At 32.2% G+C, this 20,145-nt stretch overlaps 1 protein-coding gene and 1 long non-coding RNA gene across 2 annotated transcripts; one reads left to right on the top strand and one right to left on the bottom strand.

The window, feature by feature from the left end:
• Positions 1-409: 409 nt before the first annotated feature.
• Positions 410-4,685, bottom strand: LOC143074722 (uncharacterized). The gene is made up of 2 exons (XR_012978034.1): positions 3,818-4,685; positions 410-1,375 (listed from the first exon to the last, which is right to left on the bottom strand). It is a non-coding gene; the product is annotated as an uncharacterized LOC143074722 (long non-coding RNA).
• Positions 4,686-12,742: 8,057 nt separating this feature from the next.
• LOC143076391 (uncharacterized) lies at positions 12,743-17,676 on the top strand. Its single transcript, XM_076252130.1, has 2 exons — positions 12,743-12,911; positions 15,263-17,676. Exon 2 carries the CDS (start codon positions 15,379-15,381, stop codon positions 17,530-17,532), a length of 2,154 nt encoding a protein of 717 aa, XP_076108245.1. The 5' UTR covers positions 12,743-12,911; positions 15,263-15,378; the 3' UTR covers positions 17,533-17,676.
• The last annotated feature ends 2,469 nt before the right edge of the window (positions 17,677-20,145 follow it).

Here is a 20,145-nt window from a genome sequence, read left to right as displayed (position 1 = left end):
AGCACGGAGGTTTGGAACTTGAAATATAGGTTTAACATATATCCATTTGTATAACTAGTATTTACTGTCTTTATGTATAGTTATACAGTGCTATAATGTTGATTGGATTGTGTTGTTTGGTTAGTGTCTGATTTGTATTCGCCAAACGCCATCTTTATTGAGAAATAGCTTTCTCGTGTTTTAAAGATTAAAACGTTGCTTTTCCTGTTTCGATGGTTTAACACTAGTCCTTTCGGGGCACTTTATATCAGGCTGATCAGTGTGAGCCAAGGCGCAGTGTTGAAAACCGTACTTTGATCTATTATGATTTACTTTTACAAATTATGACTAGGTTGTAGAGTTGTCTCATTGGCACTCATACCATATCTATTCAAATACAATGAGTGAATAATAAGGCAACAAAAAGCAGTTTTACTATTCACATATTTATTCCAAATGATGATATTCTTCCAGAGTGCATCTCTTCATCTGTAAAGTACCATGAAATTAAATATTTTCAAAAACAATTACAGAATAATTACCAAAAGAAAGAACCATTGTTCAAAAGTGGTTGACAATTACTATTACATCACTGTAAGGAAATTTTGTATAATGAATACCAGAATTCCAAGACACGTTTACAAGTTGGTGAGTAAGCAACCTATCGACACTGAATATCATAAGTCCACTTTAAGTCTATATTTTTTTATTCATTGATTGCTAAAGATTTTATCATCTTAACAAGTATATCATGTAATTCAGGACGATTTACTTTTTCGTCAAAATGCGATACAAATTTAAGATAATTCTATGCATTCAGTTTATTGTCGACAGATATATGTATGTCGTTATTTCGTTCATTTGGTCATTTCCAGTCTTATATTTAATATATCAATAACGGTCAATTAAGTAAGAATGTTTGCAAAACTGTATTTAAAGAATTTAATAGGGGTTTTTGTTATGCTCTTTTATAAGCACTTTGATTATATTTGTATATATACTTCGTGTTATTATTTCACTTTCACAATTGTTAATGTAGAATACAATCCTGCGTTCATAGCATACCCAGCATTGTGTACCCACACACTATCATTAGGATATAACTGAAGTGCTAGAACAACAGTACCGGTATGATACTTTGATGAGAGAGGATTACTAAAATAACCACTCTTTGTCATCGATATCACCTTATCATTCAGCTTAATGTAGTAGACACCCTCATATCTATAGAACATGATTGAAGTAGAAATTATATACAACCCTTTCCTCTCACAAATAAATTTCCCGGTACTTTTATAAGCTGCGAGGTTATTAATGCCAACACTGAATATGCGGTCCCCAAATTTCATAATGCCACTTGCTGATGAAGAGGATGTAAGGTGAGCTGTCATAGCAACTGAAAAAGACATTTGTATTACTGGTAATTTTATTTCATATTTTTTCTTAATAAGATAAATGATAAAGAATATAACAATGTACAATATTTATGACATTACCAATATTTTCTGTCTAGAAACAAAATTAAAATCTATAAATACTTTGATAAACAACCGATTGTTCAAAAAAATAACTATGTAATTGCATTTATGCAAATTTAATTTCTGGTTTAGCTGTTTTAGTTCTGAAGTTCTGTTAACATTTTAACCAACAAAAACATCGGTGATTTTACATATTATTTATCACCAGGTTTGTACACCCATGTCCAACATGAATAGTGACTCACTGGGAGTAGGATCCGTTACGATTCCCGAGCACCTGAGATCACAACGGTTTTTGGTGGTGTTTGCTTCACTCAGTCTTTAATTTTCTATTTTTCCTGTTGTGTATTGCTGTTTGTCTTTTCGTCTGTTTTTTAAGGTTTTTTTATGCCTAACCTACGATAGTAGAGGGAAATTATGTTTTCTGGTCTGTGCGTCCGTTCGTTCGTTCGTTCGTCCTTCCGTTTGTCCTTTCGTCTGTTCGTTCCGCTTCAGGTTAATGTTTTTGGTCAGGGTAGTTTTTAATGAAGTTGAGGTCCAATCGACTTGAAACTCAGTCAACATGTGCCCTATAATATGATTTTTCTAATTTTAATGCCAATTCAGTGTTTTGACCTCAATTTTACGGTTCACTGAACATAGAAAATGATAGTGCAAATTTCAGGTTAAAGTTTTTGGTCAAGGTAGTTTTTGATGAAGGTGAAGTCCAATCAACTTGAAACTTAGTATACATCCAAAATTTTATGGAAATATTCTTTATAAAGCACAAAAATGTCAGTATTCTCCTCAGAAACTAACAAAACCTTTAAATAGACTTATTAAAAGGGGATATAGCTACGATACTGTTGTCAGGTCATTAAAGATTGCATATTTTGGCTTTAACATTGATTCACTGATAGGGTCTTTGCATCGGAACTAAACACATTTATTTCTAAAAAAACAGTTGTTGGCATGACACGGGTTATGTTCTTCTCATATATTTTATGATAGTATGATACTAAACCCCTAACGGGAGGGATTGTACCTGATATTCATATGATGAAGACATAATCTTTCAATCAGTTTAATTGAGGTCTGGAGCTGGCATGTCAGTTAACTGCTAGTAGTCTGTTGTTATTTATGTATTATTGTCATTTTATTTATTTTCTTTTGTTACATCTTTTGACATCAGACTCAGACTTCTCTTGAACTGAATTTTAATGTGCGTATTGTTATTGTTTTACTTTTCTACATTGGCTAGAGGTATAGGGGGAGGGTTGAGATCTCATAAACATGTTTAACCCCGCCGCAATTTTGCGCCTGTCCCAAGTCAGGAGCCTCTGGCCTTTGTTAGTCTTGTATGATTTTAAATTTTAGTTTCTTGTGTATAATTCGGAGTTTAGTATGACGTCCATTATCACTGTACTATTATGCATATTTTAGGGGCCAGCTGAAGGACACCTACGGGTGCGAGAATTCTCGCTACATTGAAGACCCATTGGTTGCCTTCGGCTGTTGTTTGCTCTATGGTCGGGTGGTTGTCGCTTTGACATATTCACCATTTCCTTTCTCAATTTTATGTTGCCTGTGATATGATTTTTCAAATGCACATGCCAAATTAGAGTTTTTATCCCAATTTCACGGTCCACTTAACACAGAAAATGATAGTGCGAGTGGGGCATCTGTGTACTATGGACACATTCTTGTTTTCTTTACATTAATATTGTCGGTCTGTTTTCTAATACTGAGTTTGAATATCCCTTTCATGTCTCTTGCCACTCGTTTATTTTTGTCTTTAGTTTGACTGTCTTTTTTTATCAATTAAGGATGCTAACTGCTCTGTTTCAACTTGTTAGTATAAAGGCTGGAACTAAAAACTCAAAACAAATTAAACGTCTGTGTTTAGAGGAGGTGAGTTATGACAAATATCTACCAAAGTTCACATGAAGTGATTGTCAGCAGTTATAGACAAATGAAGGGCCCTTCATTCGTTAAAACACATACCATATGATAGTTATAAAAGGTTCCGACATGAAAATATGATTCAATTCAATTGAGAAAACTAATGGCCTAATTTGTAATAAAATCGTTTGCAAAACACAAATATGACAACATGAATCAACAACAACCACTGAATTTGAATTTTGGTTCAAAAAGTAGAGAGAAATAACAAAATTTATGTAATAATTTCAAAAAAAAATTCTATTTAAATAGTATATTATGTAATAAAATCAGAAAAAGTTATTTCTCGCTACATTGAAGACCAATTGGTGGCCTTCGGCTGTTGTCTGATCTATGGTCGGGTTGTTGTCGTTATGAAACAATCCCCATTTCCTTTCACAATTTTATTTATTGATATTGTTTTAATGATTCATATTTACCTTGCTCGGTGCTGTCATTTATCTGTTGTTGTATCCGTGAAAACGTCAAATTGTTTCGGTTTTCAGTTTCCTCCCTTTTCCATTCAATATCGTGTAAATGAGCAAACGTTAGATTTTCTAGTTGATTGATTTTACTGTGGGTGCGAACTTCAAGTTCATTGAGCGAATTCGTTGTCATATTGTATAATGCCAGAAAATCTTGACTACGTGCACGTTCCTTCATACTCAAAGAATTGGTCTGTGCAGTAATAGTTTGTACAGTTTGTTGTAAAGTTTTGATTTCTTTAAGTGGTTGAATGCTACCTAACTGTTTTAATTTTGAAATTTCCTGGTCCATCAAAAAAGATTTGTTTTGTAAGACTGTTGATTCTCTCCCTTGAATGGACAAATTTCCAAGAACGTCATTGAATAATCCTGTTTGCACCAGTAACAGTTCATCGAGGTATTTCGTTTTGTTTTTAAGTAACTGGTAATCATTTTCCACCTGATTGTATTTGTTCTGCAACACAGTGTTTTCGTTTTGTAAGTTATTGTAATTTTGCTCCAGAACTTTATTTTTTTCCACTAACTTTAATACATCATCGTTAGTAATATTGTTCTTTTCAATATCTGCTAATTTCGTATCCATCAAATCCAATTTATGTTGTAGTTGAGCGGTAAGCAGAACAAATGAATTGTCCATGTCATGTCGAAGTGTAAAGGTGTCTTGATGTAGATTTTCCATTTTCAGCTGCAGCCTTTTCTCCTCTTCATAAAACTTTGACAATGTCATATATTGATTGGGAGGTAAAGATTGTCCTCCATTAATTTGTTGGCTATCTAAAAGGAAACCATTAATGCTAGTGAACAATATGAAATAAAACATTAACATTTTATAAACACACCCATTATATATAATACCTAAATGAATGTAGTTTTATTCTGTTATCTATAAATGAACGTTATACATTTGCTTTTTGATAAGTATCACATCTACATACTTTGGATATCGGTTATATGTTATGTGTGATTTAATGCACCCAAATAAATGTTATCTCTCAACTGAAAATATGCCAAATATTGGTTTATCCTCACGATGATTTATTTGATATACACAATTACTGACTTTTCTGAAAGTTATTAGTTTTGTAGATTTTTCACTTTCACATATATCATATATATAAAGATTTCGTAATGGATATCGATATCGAAGAAAAATCCAAAACAGAAAGTCCCAACTGAAATGACAAAACTGAAACCTAGAACTCACAAAACGAATAGACAACAACTCTCATATTCTTGGCTCGGTACAGTCATTTCCTTATATAGAAAATGGTGGCTTAAATCTGGTTTTATAGCTAGTTAAACCTCTCACTTGTATGACAGTCGTCGTATAGAATACCATTATATTGACGAAAATATGTGAGCACAAAAAACAGACAGAAGTAAAAATGAAAAAAAAATTGGGTCAGCAGTCAAAATTGTGTTATGGTATTAATCACTACGAAATCAAATTACTATTTCAACAAAAACCAAAAAATGGCATATACCCACTCTATAGACAAAGTTAATCAACTAAGTTGTATTACCACAAATGGACTAACGGTTAAGGTTAAAAATATAAAAGAAACTCACAAGGTCTTGTCATTTGATTTTTCCATGTGATTAGGGACTTTCCGATTTGATTTTCCCCTGAGTTCAGTATTTTTGTGATTTTACTTTTTTTTTTTTTGGTATCTTTAGATGAATTTTTAAAAAAAAAAAGAGTTAAACGTTATTTAACATAACATTGGTTCATCAACGTTTTATAAAGTCTGAGTGGCAGCTGCATGCCCTTGAAAACCGAATGAGTTAGGAAATATATTTTTTTGAATTTTTGTGATATTTTCACATTTACAGAGAGGTGTGAGGAAAATATGTGTTATCACTAATGAAATATTTGTTCTCAGCAAATGGTCGGTCGACATTTGATTACGACATTAAAGATTTTTGATCTCCTCTGCATTTCCAATTGTGACGTTATGAAAAAAGGCGACCATGATTGATGGCGTCACATATAAAGAAGACGACCTTATGCAAATGTTTGATAAAAATCATTAGAGAAACCGATTCCACCACTTCAACTGTTGTATTAATAATTTTTTTTTACTCTCAGCAGTTAAATTTTGATTATTTAAAAAGCTCAGCAAGCCAAACGTTTTTAATTATAATATTTAACTGTTGCGAGTTGAGACATATTACACTGTTGCAGTGTATATATCCCATATGCAGGTATTGTTTGTACATGTATATTGCTTCTTAGATGGGGAAAATTTATAATTTCTAAATTTAAAGCGTTTTTTTTTTGTTTTACCATAGATTCTGGTACTGAGATGTCCATATTTCAAATTCTAGGTCTATTTATATTTATCGTGTAGAGACTATTGGTTGTTCACAGCTTCATTGTTCCTATAAACGGACTTTGGTTGATCATTGACACAGTTTTTTAACTTATGAATTCAACGTTTTATGCGAAACCTGATTACTTTAAAATGTTCTCACATAGTGTCCAGTTCCTCTCCATTAGCCCATGATCGGGTGTATTTCTCAATAGAATCCATTACTACATGTACTATTTTGATGTCTTCCAAATCATGAGACTACAATGCTTGCTAATAGTTAATTACTTCAGTGTAGATGTTACTGAAGGATACAATATGAACAGAATGCTTTTGAAAATACAATGGCATTTTTATATGTTATCTCCTTGTGAGGAAGAAAGTTGAAAATATCAAATCCTTTATTGGAAAAATGAACTTAAAGTAATGTCTTTTTCTTTTCGTGAAAATACTCCGATCTTACTTGTACAAAAAGACGGAAAGGCGCAAAATTACAAATGATGTAATTTATGTTAAAGCCAAACCATTCTATGAATAAATAATAAAAAAATATGCACTTTCGGATGACAATTTTGTTTTTAAGCGTTCAATGATTGCCAAGAAACATCTCAAAGTTAAATTATGTATATCAGTTAAAGAATATCATCAAGTACCAAGCCTTTTTGTCAAAGATATGGAAAGTGTCAAATAACAGATTAAAGTGAAAATCACATTTTACGATTAATATTGATGCCAGTTTATTCTGTTGCTATGAAAACAGGAAAATAATTAATAGAGGTAACTGTTGGAAATTCATAAATCGATTGAGAAAAAAACAAATCCGGGTTACAAACTAAATATGAGGGAAACACATCAAATATAAGAGGAGAACTACGACTCAACAGAAACACAACAGAAACATTTAACACACACAGAAACGAACTATAATATCACAGACTTAGACCTTTTTTATTGTTATCAATACCATTCTCAGATTCCAATACAAATATGTAATTTTATGTCGAAAATCAATCCAAAAACTAGTCTCAGGCTTTGAATAGAATTGCTTGATAAATAAATAAAACTGATGTTAGCAAAAAATACTATATCTTCTTTTTTAAATAGGTTAACTATATGGCATCGTACATGTCGTACGGCCTTCGTCAATTAACAAAAACCTTACCACATAACAATCTTTGAAAGAACCTCAAACGAGGAATTTAGCGTCTTGACAAAACGTACTTACTTACTTATCCTCTTCATCCCCAGTGGGATATAAGACCACAACAAACATCCTCCACTGGGCTATTGCTTCTAGTTCCTGCTGGTGTCCAATATAAAGCTGTTTTTGGTGTGTGGTGTTGTGGCATTCTCAGTACATGGCCTAACCATCTAAATATTCGTGGTTTAATTTCTAATATTATGTTTTTAGCATTACATTTCTCAAAAGGGCTCTTTTTGCTGAATATTCTGTTGATCTTTCTCAAGTAGATAGTATAGAAAGCATCTACTTTTTGAAGGTCACTAACTAAAACACGCCAAGTTTCTGAACCATACAGTAGGACAGATTTTACATGATATATACAAAACAATCAACAAAACTTATATATAATTATATGATAAACAGTAAAAAACGAAAACTAATGACTTGGGATGGACATGTTTAGAGAGATTCATCAGCAAATTGTGAAAACCCCTTCTGAAACATGTGCATCTCTCGCAACATATTGTGGTTTGAAGTCACGTATTCACAAAAAACACCGTTGACTCATTATGAAAAAGCAAACAAATCATGAGATAGTGTAACATCGACAAAACATTACAATTAAAAGAAACAATATAGGACAATCTCTAATAATTACGGGCCTTCATTACAATATTATATAATCATATAGAAAAATATCGCCGAAACACTAGATTCGTATAAAATTGAAGCAAACATATAATTGACTGTCACAGATAACCGATATAATTGATACGAATATGAAATTTCTAATCAAATGTAGTCTATTTGTTTATGAAAATAAACACAGATGACGTTTCAAAATATTTGTAGAACGTTCGTTCAATTAAATATTATAAGCGGGTTAAAATTTTGTACATGAACAATGCACCACGTATTTTCTTAAAAATTAAAGTAAATGCTTGAAGATTCGGAAGGAATCCGTGGACGTTGGGTTTCACTATATTAAAGCAAACGAAATAAACTAAGAAGCCATTGGGAAGCTAAGACTAAAATATCACACCTGATTATTTGTATTAAACTTTCTTTCTGTTATTTTGTAGGCCAGATTAACATTGCAGAGAAACAGGAAGACCCAAACAGAGTTTACTATGATACATTGCATTTGACTTCAGGATACATGAACAGAACCTATTTTCACACTGACGTAAATCAATTAACCTGGGTGTTAACGCAATGCTACATAATAAGAGTCAGACAAAAAAGAAAAAAACAAATATCGTAAAATCGATAGAAGTTTTTATTTTGTTCTTCATGCATAGGTTAAACACTAAAAATGCACCATAATGTATTTTTATGTGCAGTGGTGATTTTGTATGTTGGGTGAATACTGTTTCTTTGCCTCCGATATCTTTTAGATTAGCTTTATTCTCCAACTTGTCCAGTATCCTAAATCAAAAGTAGAGTTATAGTATACACATTTCGACTGTTATCTGCTCTTTGGTCGAGTTGTCTCTTTGACCCATTCACCATTTCCATTCTCCATTCTATTATACTAGTTTTCTTTTTTAATTATACAACTACATACAATAAAAGAATACAGGTCAATGTTAAACACTGAAGACTTATCATGACGCCAACCCAGTGCAGACACATCTCTATAAAAGAAGGGATATAATAAAGCTACAATCATGTAAATTCAGACTTGCTGATCAATTTTCAATATACAAATCCAGATGTAAAATTGGGGGAATCGCATGATCATTTAACGGAACAAAATCTGAAAAAAAATCTTTGATATTAACATTAGTGCGGCTATGCTTATTGTCAACAGATAATTATAATGACAAATATGTTACAAATAAAAAAAATATATAATAAAGTCATATTTCTGGTATTGACATTAAAATCAAAGCACATTTGCATCCCCATTTTAAAAAAGAAAAGAATTATAAATTTTAACAAAGATAAGTTATACTATGGCTAAATGTTTCCGTCCATATAATATTGATTACCACACGAACAACTATTTCAGATCTTTGACATTGACAAATAAAATAATAAAAAGAAAATAAAGAACCCTGTTGATTGCGGACGTACATAACACCATTTTATTAATCATGTAGAAATTTATCTTACCTCCTATACATTTCAAGCATATGATTGGTTAAAAGCGTCCGCGTGGAGACCGTGTATATGCCATTTTAGATTAGTAGGGAAGCGGGGCTTGTTTCAATTCAGTAGTGGAGTTACGACTTTGGCACTGTTTGATTATTTAAAAGTATTGAAAGATCTGTTTAATATTATTATATCAAGGTTGCTGATTATAAATAGCTATTGTTTACATTAGTTTTTAAGTGCCGACCACTTGAAGAAGGTTCTTTAAATTGAACAATCGAACACTTTAATGCAGAAATAAGAAGATGTGTTTTGATAGCAAATGAGGCAACTCTAGCCTAAATTCAACAAATAAAGATAGTCGGTGGGATACAATCGTTACATAATGTGCTAGTGACCTAATATGATTCTCTCTCACCCTATATGATATTACTGACTCCGTATATATCATATTAGGTCACTAACACATTATAAAACTAATAATACTGCCGAAACACTAGATACGTATAGAATTAAAGCAAACATATAATTGACAGATAACCGATATAATTGATACGAATTTGAACTTTCTAATCAAATGAAGTCTATTTGATTATAAAAATAAATACAAATTACGTGACAAAATATTTGTAGAACGTTCGTGGGTTAAAATCTCGTACATGAACAATGAACCACGTATTTTCTTAAATATTAAATTAAATGCTTGAAGATGCAGAGGGAAAACGTGGACGTTGTGTTTGACTATAGAAATTAAGCAAAATAAACTAATAAACTATAAAGAAGCTAAGACTAAAATATAAAACCTTATTTTTTATATTGAACTTTCTGTTTTTTAGTGGCCAGATTGTTTACTTTTTCAGCTTAATGACTGGTTGAGAGTTGTCTCATTGGCATTTATACCACATCTTCTTATTTCTACATAGACATGTATCCTGTCTTAGATTAACGTTAGTCTGCGAGGAGATGTTAAACGTGTTTGTGCATAGCAATTTCTTTAAGTGAAATTGTACTGTACAATCATTACTCATAAGTTCCTCATTTTGCAATTTGCAAATCTTGTATGAATCTTGGAACATAATTACCTCAAATAAAAATACAATTTACACGTAAGACGTAATAAAGGTAACAGTGGTATACCGGTTTTTAAACTTTGTAGTCTGGATAATGAAATGATACGGACTGGTACTGACTTGATTTATGGCAAACAATTCTAAAATTCTCAGTTAACGAATATAAATCAAATAAGAAAGAAAGAAACTTCACGAAGTTGAGTTTATCTTAGGTTAATTTCGTAGATTTTTCTAGCTTTCTGGTTTTCTTGTGGTCATATAGCTCTTCAAGAATACAAGTCAAATAGATATATAGATTATACCGCTTTTTTTCCTGTTTGAATGGTTTTACACTAGTAATTTTGTGGCCCTTTATAACTTTTTGTTCGGTGTGAGCCAAAGCTCCGTGTTGAAGGCCGTACATTGACCTATAATGGTTTACTTTTATAAATGTTATTTGGATGGAGAGTTGTCTCATTGGCACTCACACCACATCTTCCTATATCTGTATAGGAAGATGTGGTATGAGTGCTAATGGGACAACTCTCCATCCAATTCACAATTTATAAACGTTAACCATTATAGGTCAAGGTACGGTCAACACGGTGGCAAATGCATACAAATATTTTAAATTCTAAATTTATTTGTTTAAGCGGTTCTGAGAAAGTATATTGAGGAAAGCATTTCTAATGCACAATATCTTACAGTTCGTGTTATAGCACTGAGTCGATTAGACTGCAGTTTCTGACCAGACATTATTTTTAAAATTCTGTTCTCTAATTCCTCGTTGATAAAGTAGGAAACCCTTGAATAACTAAAATGTCAAGAGCTTTGCCAAGAATATGGCAGTTGTTATCAAAGAGATCGATTCTATGTACTTTGCCGTTTGTTTTTGTTGCACATCAGTGTTTCTGTTGTTCCTTACTTTTTTCCTTTAATAGTGCATGCGTTTTTAGTTTGTAGCCCGGATTTGTTTTCTCTCAATAGATTTATGATTTTTGAACAGCAGTAAACTACTGTTGCCTTAATTCAACTGCCTTTTACCTTAATCTAATGTGATTTTGTTATGTTTTCAAAGGGTTTATAAGTATTCAAGTAAGCTTGAGTTTTCCGAATAAATGTTAATAAAAAATAGGTCTCCGACACAATTACTTTTCTTGACATTTTCTACACGGAGTCTATACTGCTGCTGTGGACTGATTGACCATTAGAATATTACAAGTCCAGCATTTAGTGCGTCGATGCTAACATTGTTTATAAAAAAAACTTTCTACGTTCTTTTTGCAATCCGAATAAATCCTTGAGAGCTGTATGACTAGTTTTGAACTACCTTGGACAAAATAAACCTCAACGCAACCTTTCATTTTACAAATTCTGCGTCCGTGTCGATAAAGAGCACCACCTATAATCATTGCATTACAATCTAGATCTCTTTGTTTCCGACCAATAGAAAGTAGCGGTTAATCGTACTTGTGAGTACCTAAACAAATCGTCATAGATATTTTTGTGTTAAACTTGAAAGCTTGAAATATATTTCGTATGATATTTTAGGTGTATTAAAAAAACTCGTCGTAGATACCAGGATTGAAAATTTGTATTAAACATTAGATGATTATATGATTATGAAATCAAACAATGAATTATAGAAAGACTTAGAATAATGCTTTCTTCACTTCTAAACGGTTGATGCTGAATTATTTCATACTAACCCGTTCGCATTGTTATCCTATATGATATATGTCTAAGGCATGTATTAAAACCAGTTGAAATGTAATGTAGTAAATATTATCAATAAAAAATCGTATACTATAATTACATAACAAAACTAATGTAATTGTAATTGTAATATAATAAAAAATATATATAATTTAATTTAGTAACTGCATCAGTTTATTTACAAACTGATCCACACCTAGATACTTATTAGATTGAATGTTGATTGTTGCTATCTTTAGACACTATATATATATAATTAAAATATAGTATTAACACGACAAACACACTTTAAAAAAAGAATAACATTGAAATAACAGATGATACATAATAACCTTGGGAATTCCAATTCATCATCGACAGTATGTTTATGCTAACTTCACAAGAGATGTATTGCAATTAAGATGCCGTACACTTAATTGGATGAACTATCTTTATAAATGTTTACACGTTTGTCTTAGAGGTTATTGGAAACACATCCATCTGACAATGTTATAATTGTCTTGAACATACTTAAGCCAATAATGTTTACTGTTTACGTACCTATCTTAAGTGTTTAGCAAAATCCAGATCCTGATACCATTCTATTACTTATAGTGTATCTATATTTTAAATAGACGTTGAACTCAAAATATCTATATCAGCGGGAAATATTTTTGCAGAGGATAAAGAGAAACAAATAGCAATGTTTAATGGTAAGTCACTATCAGTGTTTATTCAGAAGTTGATAAGAAATAGAAACCTTCCATCCCTATTATACGTCTCTAGTGATTGAAATATATGATTTATAATTATCAGTGTAAAGACTTTATAAAAACTATGCAACAAGTAGAACACTTCGACATATCAGTTTGAAAGTCCCTCTAATATCTTTTATCCCTTTTTTATTTTCTCGAGAAAAAAATTCTCGGAAAAAAAACATGATGTTAACTTGAATAAGTTATTGCTTTTCTCTTTATTTGTATCTTATTATGCATACACATATAAGCAGGTTGAGTACTTTAAGGGCCTATTTTCAGTAAGTTCAAACGCGCATTATTCGACATGTATCGTCAGATGAAAGCCATTGGTGGTTTCCGCTTGTTATCTGCTCTTTGGTCGGGTGTTGTCTCTTTGACACATTCCCAATTTTGTTCTCAATTTAATGCATACAACAAACTGTAGTTTACACTTCTATCATAGTTGTTTTGGAACATTCATATTATGTAACCGTTGTAATAATAAAAGTATTTATTTGTTTGTTGGTTCTTCCAACCATAAGCACACTTTACCTTTCTTAAAACAATCTAATAATGTCTGATATTCTAAAATAGCTCAACACAAAAGCCTTCTGTATTGGTTTTCTTTTCAATATCAAATAAAGGCAACAGTTGTATACCGCTTTTCAAACGTCATAAATCGATTGAGAGAAAACAGATCCGGGTTACAAACTTAAACCGATGGAAACACGTCAACTATTTAACAAACTTAAACCTAGGGAAACACACCAACTACAACAAGACATTTATTTACAGTTCGCTTGAATGTTTGACAAGGATGTCTGCAAGATATACCTTTATCAGTTATATTCTTCCCAAAAACAAATGTCGTGAAAATCGTGTATATCAATTTTGGTCATGATGTTGTTTCCGTTTTTTCAAGACAAACGTTGTTCTATGTTGCTTTTAATTGCTTTTATAGACACAGACAGTAAACAAATATTGCCCTCAGGAAGTCTAGATAATTGTTTGTGCAATGTTCTTAGATGCGTTATGATCGTTTGCATTCGCCAATCACAAATATTCCACTTAGGAAGTCTTTGTTGTTGTGTGTGCAATGTTCTTAGATGCGAAATTATCGTTTACATACGCTTATTACTTGTTGATCTATTATTATTAGTTCAATGTGTTTCAGAAGGTTCTTTGGTAATATTAACAACAACCAGTAGGGTAAATCATAATGTGTATGAACATAACGAAGGAGCCGTTAAAATGCCCCTGAAATATCAAAAACTTCTGCAAGCTTTTTTAGATTATGTTAATTCGTTGATAAAGAAAAAAGAAGAAGCATTCGACATGAAATAATATTTTCACGAATAATTTTTGGTGAAGACATCAATGAGTTACAAATTTACCAAAAATGACACTCGAATCACACCGACATATTTCCAAAAACAAAAAACAAAACAAAAACATTTTGTTACGAAACATATTTTATGTAATGCCGTTTGTAATGAAACATTTATTATTTATTGGTGTCATCAGACTTTGTTTCTTTTGTTGAAACGTCAAAATTTCACCAAATGGTTATGGGGTCCAAAAATAGCGGACAAATTATAAAAAAGATCTATCAACAGGGCCTCAAAGTAACTATATTAAATATATAAATGATTAAAAAAAGACAATAGAGCTTCAAACAAAATGTTACCCTTGTTTAATTACGTAAATTATTTATTTCCTATTAGATTTATTATTTTTAAGTTTAAACTTATATTCAGCTTTTATTCTAGATTTCAAAAATATCTTGATTAAAATGTTATAGTTTATTCGGTCGTAAATGGACATATGTTTCATGCTATATATTGCATGGTATGCCATAGTGCATTTATTGTAATATACCTGAACTATTTCGCGGTAGTGTTAATAAATCATAAGAGCAGGGACGGATAGAAATCGACCGCGCAAGTGCACGTTAGTATGTATATGTATAAGTGTTTGATGAGTTTTGGAATATTCAGATACTAAATAATAGATGCATTTTGGTCCGTTTTGTAAGGTATGTATGGATTATTTTTCTTCAACCCGAAATAAGTAAACAGATGTTTACATTTTAGTTGCATAAGGTCGATTTCCTTCCGACGCAGCTTATATGTAATTCACGATATGTGCAAAAAACGTGTACGTGATCTCACTGCACACCAAACCGGTTTCTAGATAACCTTCGTCAACTGAAAAGACAAAATTGAAAGCCGACAAATCTATAGGCCTTAACAATAGACCAAAACTGTTTTAATTTCATTTTTAAAAGCACAAAAACCTAACATTTAACTTGTTTATTTTCTTTTCAGATGTTGAAAGTGATAAAGAATTAAAATAGTTCACAGCTACACAACGTAGAGTATACGTAAAATTCAGTTAAACCCCTATTGCATTATAAAATATTCAAAGGTTATCTTATTTCAATATGGATAGAAAATGTGTATCAGTGTATTTACTGCAGTTATTGTGTGTGATCTTATCTATACGGACGATTTCCACACATAAAAAGGAAATAGAGAGTCTAGAGAATGAAATTGGTAAGCTCTCCCGACAGGTGATGCTACAACAATTATTTATAGAAGAAAAAATTCGAAGTGACGGTGATTCAGGTTTGAAACAAACGAGAATTATAAACGATGGAACCAAACCGTACCACTTTCCGACAACGAGATCAAAAAGGGGAGTTGCAGCCATTCATGATCACTCCCATATGAAACGTACAATCGGTGTCGGGGAATTTGTTGCCGTGTTAAATGGTGTAGAATTCAGAACACGACACAATGATCCTGAACTACGCAGGCCAAGTACGACATCGAAAAATTTCTTAGAAACTGAAGAAATACCTTTCCCTGATGTTCCACCTGAGGTAACACAGAAACCTACTGAGGCCGAACAGGTACAAGAAATGCGTGAGTGGTTTAGGGCTTTTAATGATCAAAATTACACACAAAGGGACTATCGCAAATATTTCAAACCTGTTCTGTGCTATCTTGAGGGAATGTGGGTCTATGATAACTATTCTCATATATTAGAACCTTTTTTAAGTGACAGACATCAGTTTGATGCAAGCACTTTTGATGATCTTGAAGAGAAAATAATGTTCACATCTTACGGAGGACGTAAAGACGGTCTTGAAAATTTTGGATGGCTCCCAAAAACAATAATTAATATTGAAAATGGGAAATTACCATTATACGGCCAATGGATATATAGAATTGTTTGTCATCCGTTGAAGCGTGATCTTCCATTAAATCGTTTGCGCATGGCCGATGATTTGAGCTCGAGAATGATGTTCCTACGTTCAGAAGAGGAGGAGATGAAGACTAGACGTGCCCGTTTTAAACTTAATCAACGTGACAGTAACGTATGGAATGAAAGATTTAATCAAAATCCAGCTTTAATTGACAGCTTAATGGGCGAAATACCCGGATTAGACAATTATGGCGGGAACTTGACAGACGAAGCGTTAAATCTTCCAGCATATAGTGCTGATGGTAAAAACATGAAAAAGAAAAAGCTATTAAACAGTGCATACTATCATCGATTCTGGGAGGAGATTCGACCTGATTACATGCGTTTATCGTTACGAAAACGAGCATTTTCTGACAGCAATCTGTTTATGTCGATGACATCACAACCACAAGTTGGAGGGAAAAGTTTAAACTATTGCACAAAAGAAGAATCATTACAGAACAAACCTTGTAAATATTACAACCAGCGATGGTCATATGCTGTTCCATTTGAAATCATATACCTTAACCCACTTAGCAATTGGAATCCGTATAATATTACCTACAAAGGTCATTACAAGAATGACCCGGAAGCACAATATGTTACCGAAAATGGGAACCGAAATGGCGGTAATGATATTCATACAGCATATAATGGTACAAATAGTTGGTATTTTTTCCAAACCCCACAAAGTTTTTATAGTGGAAAAGAAAAGAAAAGGGGCAATACGGGAAACGGAGGTATCGGTGTGATAGATCGCAACGGAAAAGTCAGATATACCCGGTCAGCTGGTATCCGGGTGTTTCTTCCAGAAATTAAAGATATCGGGATCATTCGTCAGAGATACCCAATCGTGCCACTCTACAGCGAAGGAAATACCGCGTATAAAGAAATGGAATCTCTTAAAGACATAGTTTTGGAAAACAACAAATATCTGAAAATGTTCCACAATGTACTTGAAGATGAGAGTATTGAAAAATTGAGAAAGGAAAAGATCAAATTGTCTGTGAAAAGTGGCATTACGCTGGTAATGTCAATGGCAACCATATCCAATCCGGGTCCGCATACTCATTATATTGATTTATCAGCAGAAAACGTCAAAGCTTTAAAATCGAATAAAAAGTTAAATGTTAGAAGCAGTGAGGATAGTGGTCATTTCCATCGTGTTAAAATTATCTACCGGCCACATCTTAGTAATCCATTCGTTATGAAACGGTGTGACAACAAAAGGAAATGTTGGGATGGACATAAAAAGCTTTTACTTGAAAACGAGGCACAAATTCCGGAAGTAGAAGAAGCGGGAAAAGAAGTGAATGAAGACGAGAGACCAGAGAGTTATAAAGAATAAATTTTACTTTATTATTTTTCTGGATCTGAACACCCCAAAAATTGCTCTACTGAATATTTGATTAAGATGGCAATTATATGTATGTTGCATGTTGCAATTTATGATACCAGCTTAATATGGGAATAAATCATATTTACAATGGAACTTGTAGTTTAAATGTAAATTTGTGTAAACGTGCATAGTTCAGTGCATGCGAACAAGCTTTCGGCGAATAAGATAACGGGAAGACAACAATTCTATCACAATACATTTCTGAAGAATGTGATAAAATTAAAAAAAATATGTATATAAAAAAAAACTTACATACACTGTGAATATACCATTCAAGTTTATAAACATTTAAAACTAAATCCTTAACATTTGATGTTTTAAAAGACTAATATAAGTATCTATATAAGAGGGTCAAATTAAGCTGGTGTGACACCTTACGAAAAATATACGAAACCTTCTAATATAAGTTGCATCCCACTTGGACTTAAAATGTATCTGTATATATATACAACATCTACCATGAGTTGATACAACTTCAATAATGAGTTTATGGTATGAAGGTATCATGCAGGAAACAGCATATAAATTTATGACAAAAACAATAAATGCATTCAAATTATAAAGCAAACTTAGTGGCTAAATGAATAGTGCTATCGGTTTGTGCAATTTTCACTAGAGATCTGGTTTGTAGAAACTGGAATTTGCAAAAGGGTTATGTAAATGTTATGTGTATTCCAAGGTAATAAATAGAATAGCCTAGTTTTAAAATGTATTTTCAAATAGTATCTAAACATATACCCTTTAATATTCACAACTACCTAGCATTGATTTTAACTGATATGTGCAAGAATGTACGCACAATTACATATTGTTGATAAAGTTAGTTTAAAATCATCATTATCGTCTTCTATTCGCAGTCAAAAGTAAACAAAAATTCGTTAAAAATCTTTTGGCGAACAGCGATCTCAGGTTCACATATTGCTTTTCTTTTTTTAAAGAAAGCAAATTGTTTTTTATTCCATGAATGTGTGATGAATAGTGAAATCGTCGATAGGTTTAGCTGTTATGCATGCTACAAAAATATAAGGAAGTGGAACATGTTACTCTAATGTTGATAGGAAAATAGTTATTACGTCTCAACATTGGTTATTAATGTCCCTGATTCCAAACCTTTACTTTAGCAGGTATTTTTTTTTTATAAGGGGGTACCAAACACTTCGACTAAAATTAATTTGTCTCGCTTAATTTTCATAAAGTTTTGACAAAAAATTTACCTTGACCCTTTAACAAACATATATGAAAATTTCAAAAAACATGCGTTTCAGAAATCTTCTGTATAAAAATTGAAAATACTAACAGTTAAATAAATTAAAAATGGCTCTCTCAATTTTAATATTCATAGGTTATTGTGAACTGAATCCATATTTGCATGTACAGTGGAGATCACTTTTAACCTCTCATTAAATCTGTCAGAATCTGTCAGGAGAACTGTTTTAGGGCAGTACGTAGAACTGTCAGCCTGACACCTTTTAGTCAGTTCACGCTAGAACAGTTCTAACCTAGAACTGATTTGGTCAGTTCTACCTAGAACTGATTTGGACAGTTCTACCTAGAACTGATCCTGACAGTTCTACCCCAGAACAGTTTTAGACAGTTCTACCTAGAACTGACCAAATCTTTGGTCAGTTCTACTTCTAGAACAGTTCTACGGTTAGAATATATTACAAATTCTACGGCTAGAATTGATTTATAAATTCTACGGCTAGAATTGATTTGTAAATTCTACGGCTAGAATTGATTTATAAATCCTACGGCTAAAAATGATATATAAGTTTTAAGAACTCTTTGTCTAAATATAAAGGTTTCGGCAAAATAGCGATTAATATTACATAAAGTTTTGCTATTTTGCCGGTTTTACTTCAGATGAGAACATGTTTAACCCCGCCATATTCTGCTTGTATGTGACAGTTCTAAGTCAGGAGCATGTTATTCAGTGATTTTCTTTTGTTGATGTGTTACATAAATTATTTGTTTTTCTTTAATTTTTGAACATAAATTAGGCCGTTAGTATTAAAAGAGGGGGAGGGTTATTATTTAAATTGTTTTACATTTGTCATTCCGGGAGTCAGGATGGCTCGTTTTACATAACAAAATCATCTGACCTCATTAACCAAATGTAATATCTTGTTTCCCAATCCACCAGGGGGAGGGGTCCCAACCCAGGAAAAAAGGGGGTTCCAAGTATATGTACTCATTCAAATGCCTTGATCGTCCCAAAAAAGGGGGGTTCCAACCCCTGAATCCCCCTTCCTTGAATCTGCCAATGATCCACTATTATAAATAAATATGTTTTTAAATTAAACTTAAACTGACCATATTTGATTTCATCGTGTAAATCTATATACATTTAGCTGCACACTGCAGTAATCCAGTTATATTTTTAGGCAAGGATACCAATTTATGATATTGGAAAACATTAATGATTTCAAAATTTTATTTGCACTCAGTTTATAGTACTAGTATGATATAGATGACACCAACATTGGAACACAATGTATACCATATCTAAAACATTTGTCCATATCAATTTAGCGCGCCATTATTTCTCTCTGTATCCATAAT

Source organism: Mytilus galloprovincialis, chromosome 5, assembly GCF_965363235.1.
Source record: "Mytilus galloprovincialis chromosome 5, xbMytGall1.hap1.1, whole genome shotgun sequence".
NCBI classification, from domain to species: domain Eukaryota; kingdom Metazoa; phylum Mollusca; class Bivalvia; order Mytilida; family Mytilidae; genus Mytilus; species Mytilus galloprovincialis.
Note: the sequence above shows the minus strand (reverse complement) of the source record. Positions and strands in the feature narration are given on the sequence as shown.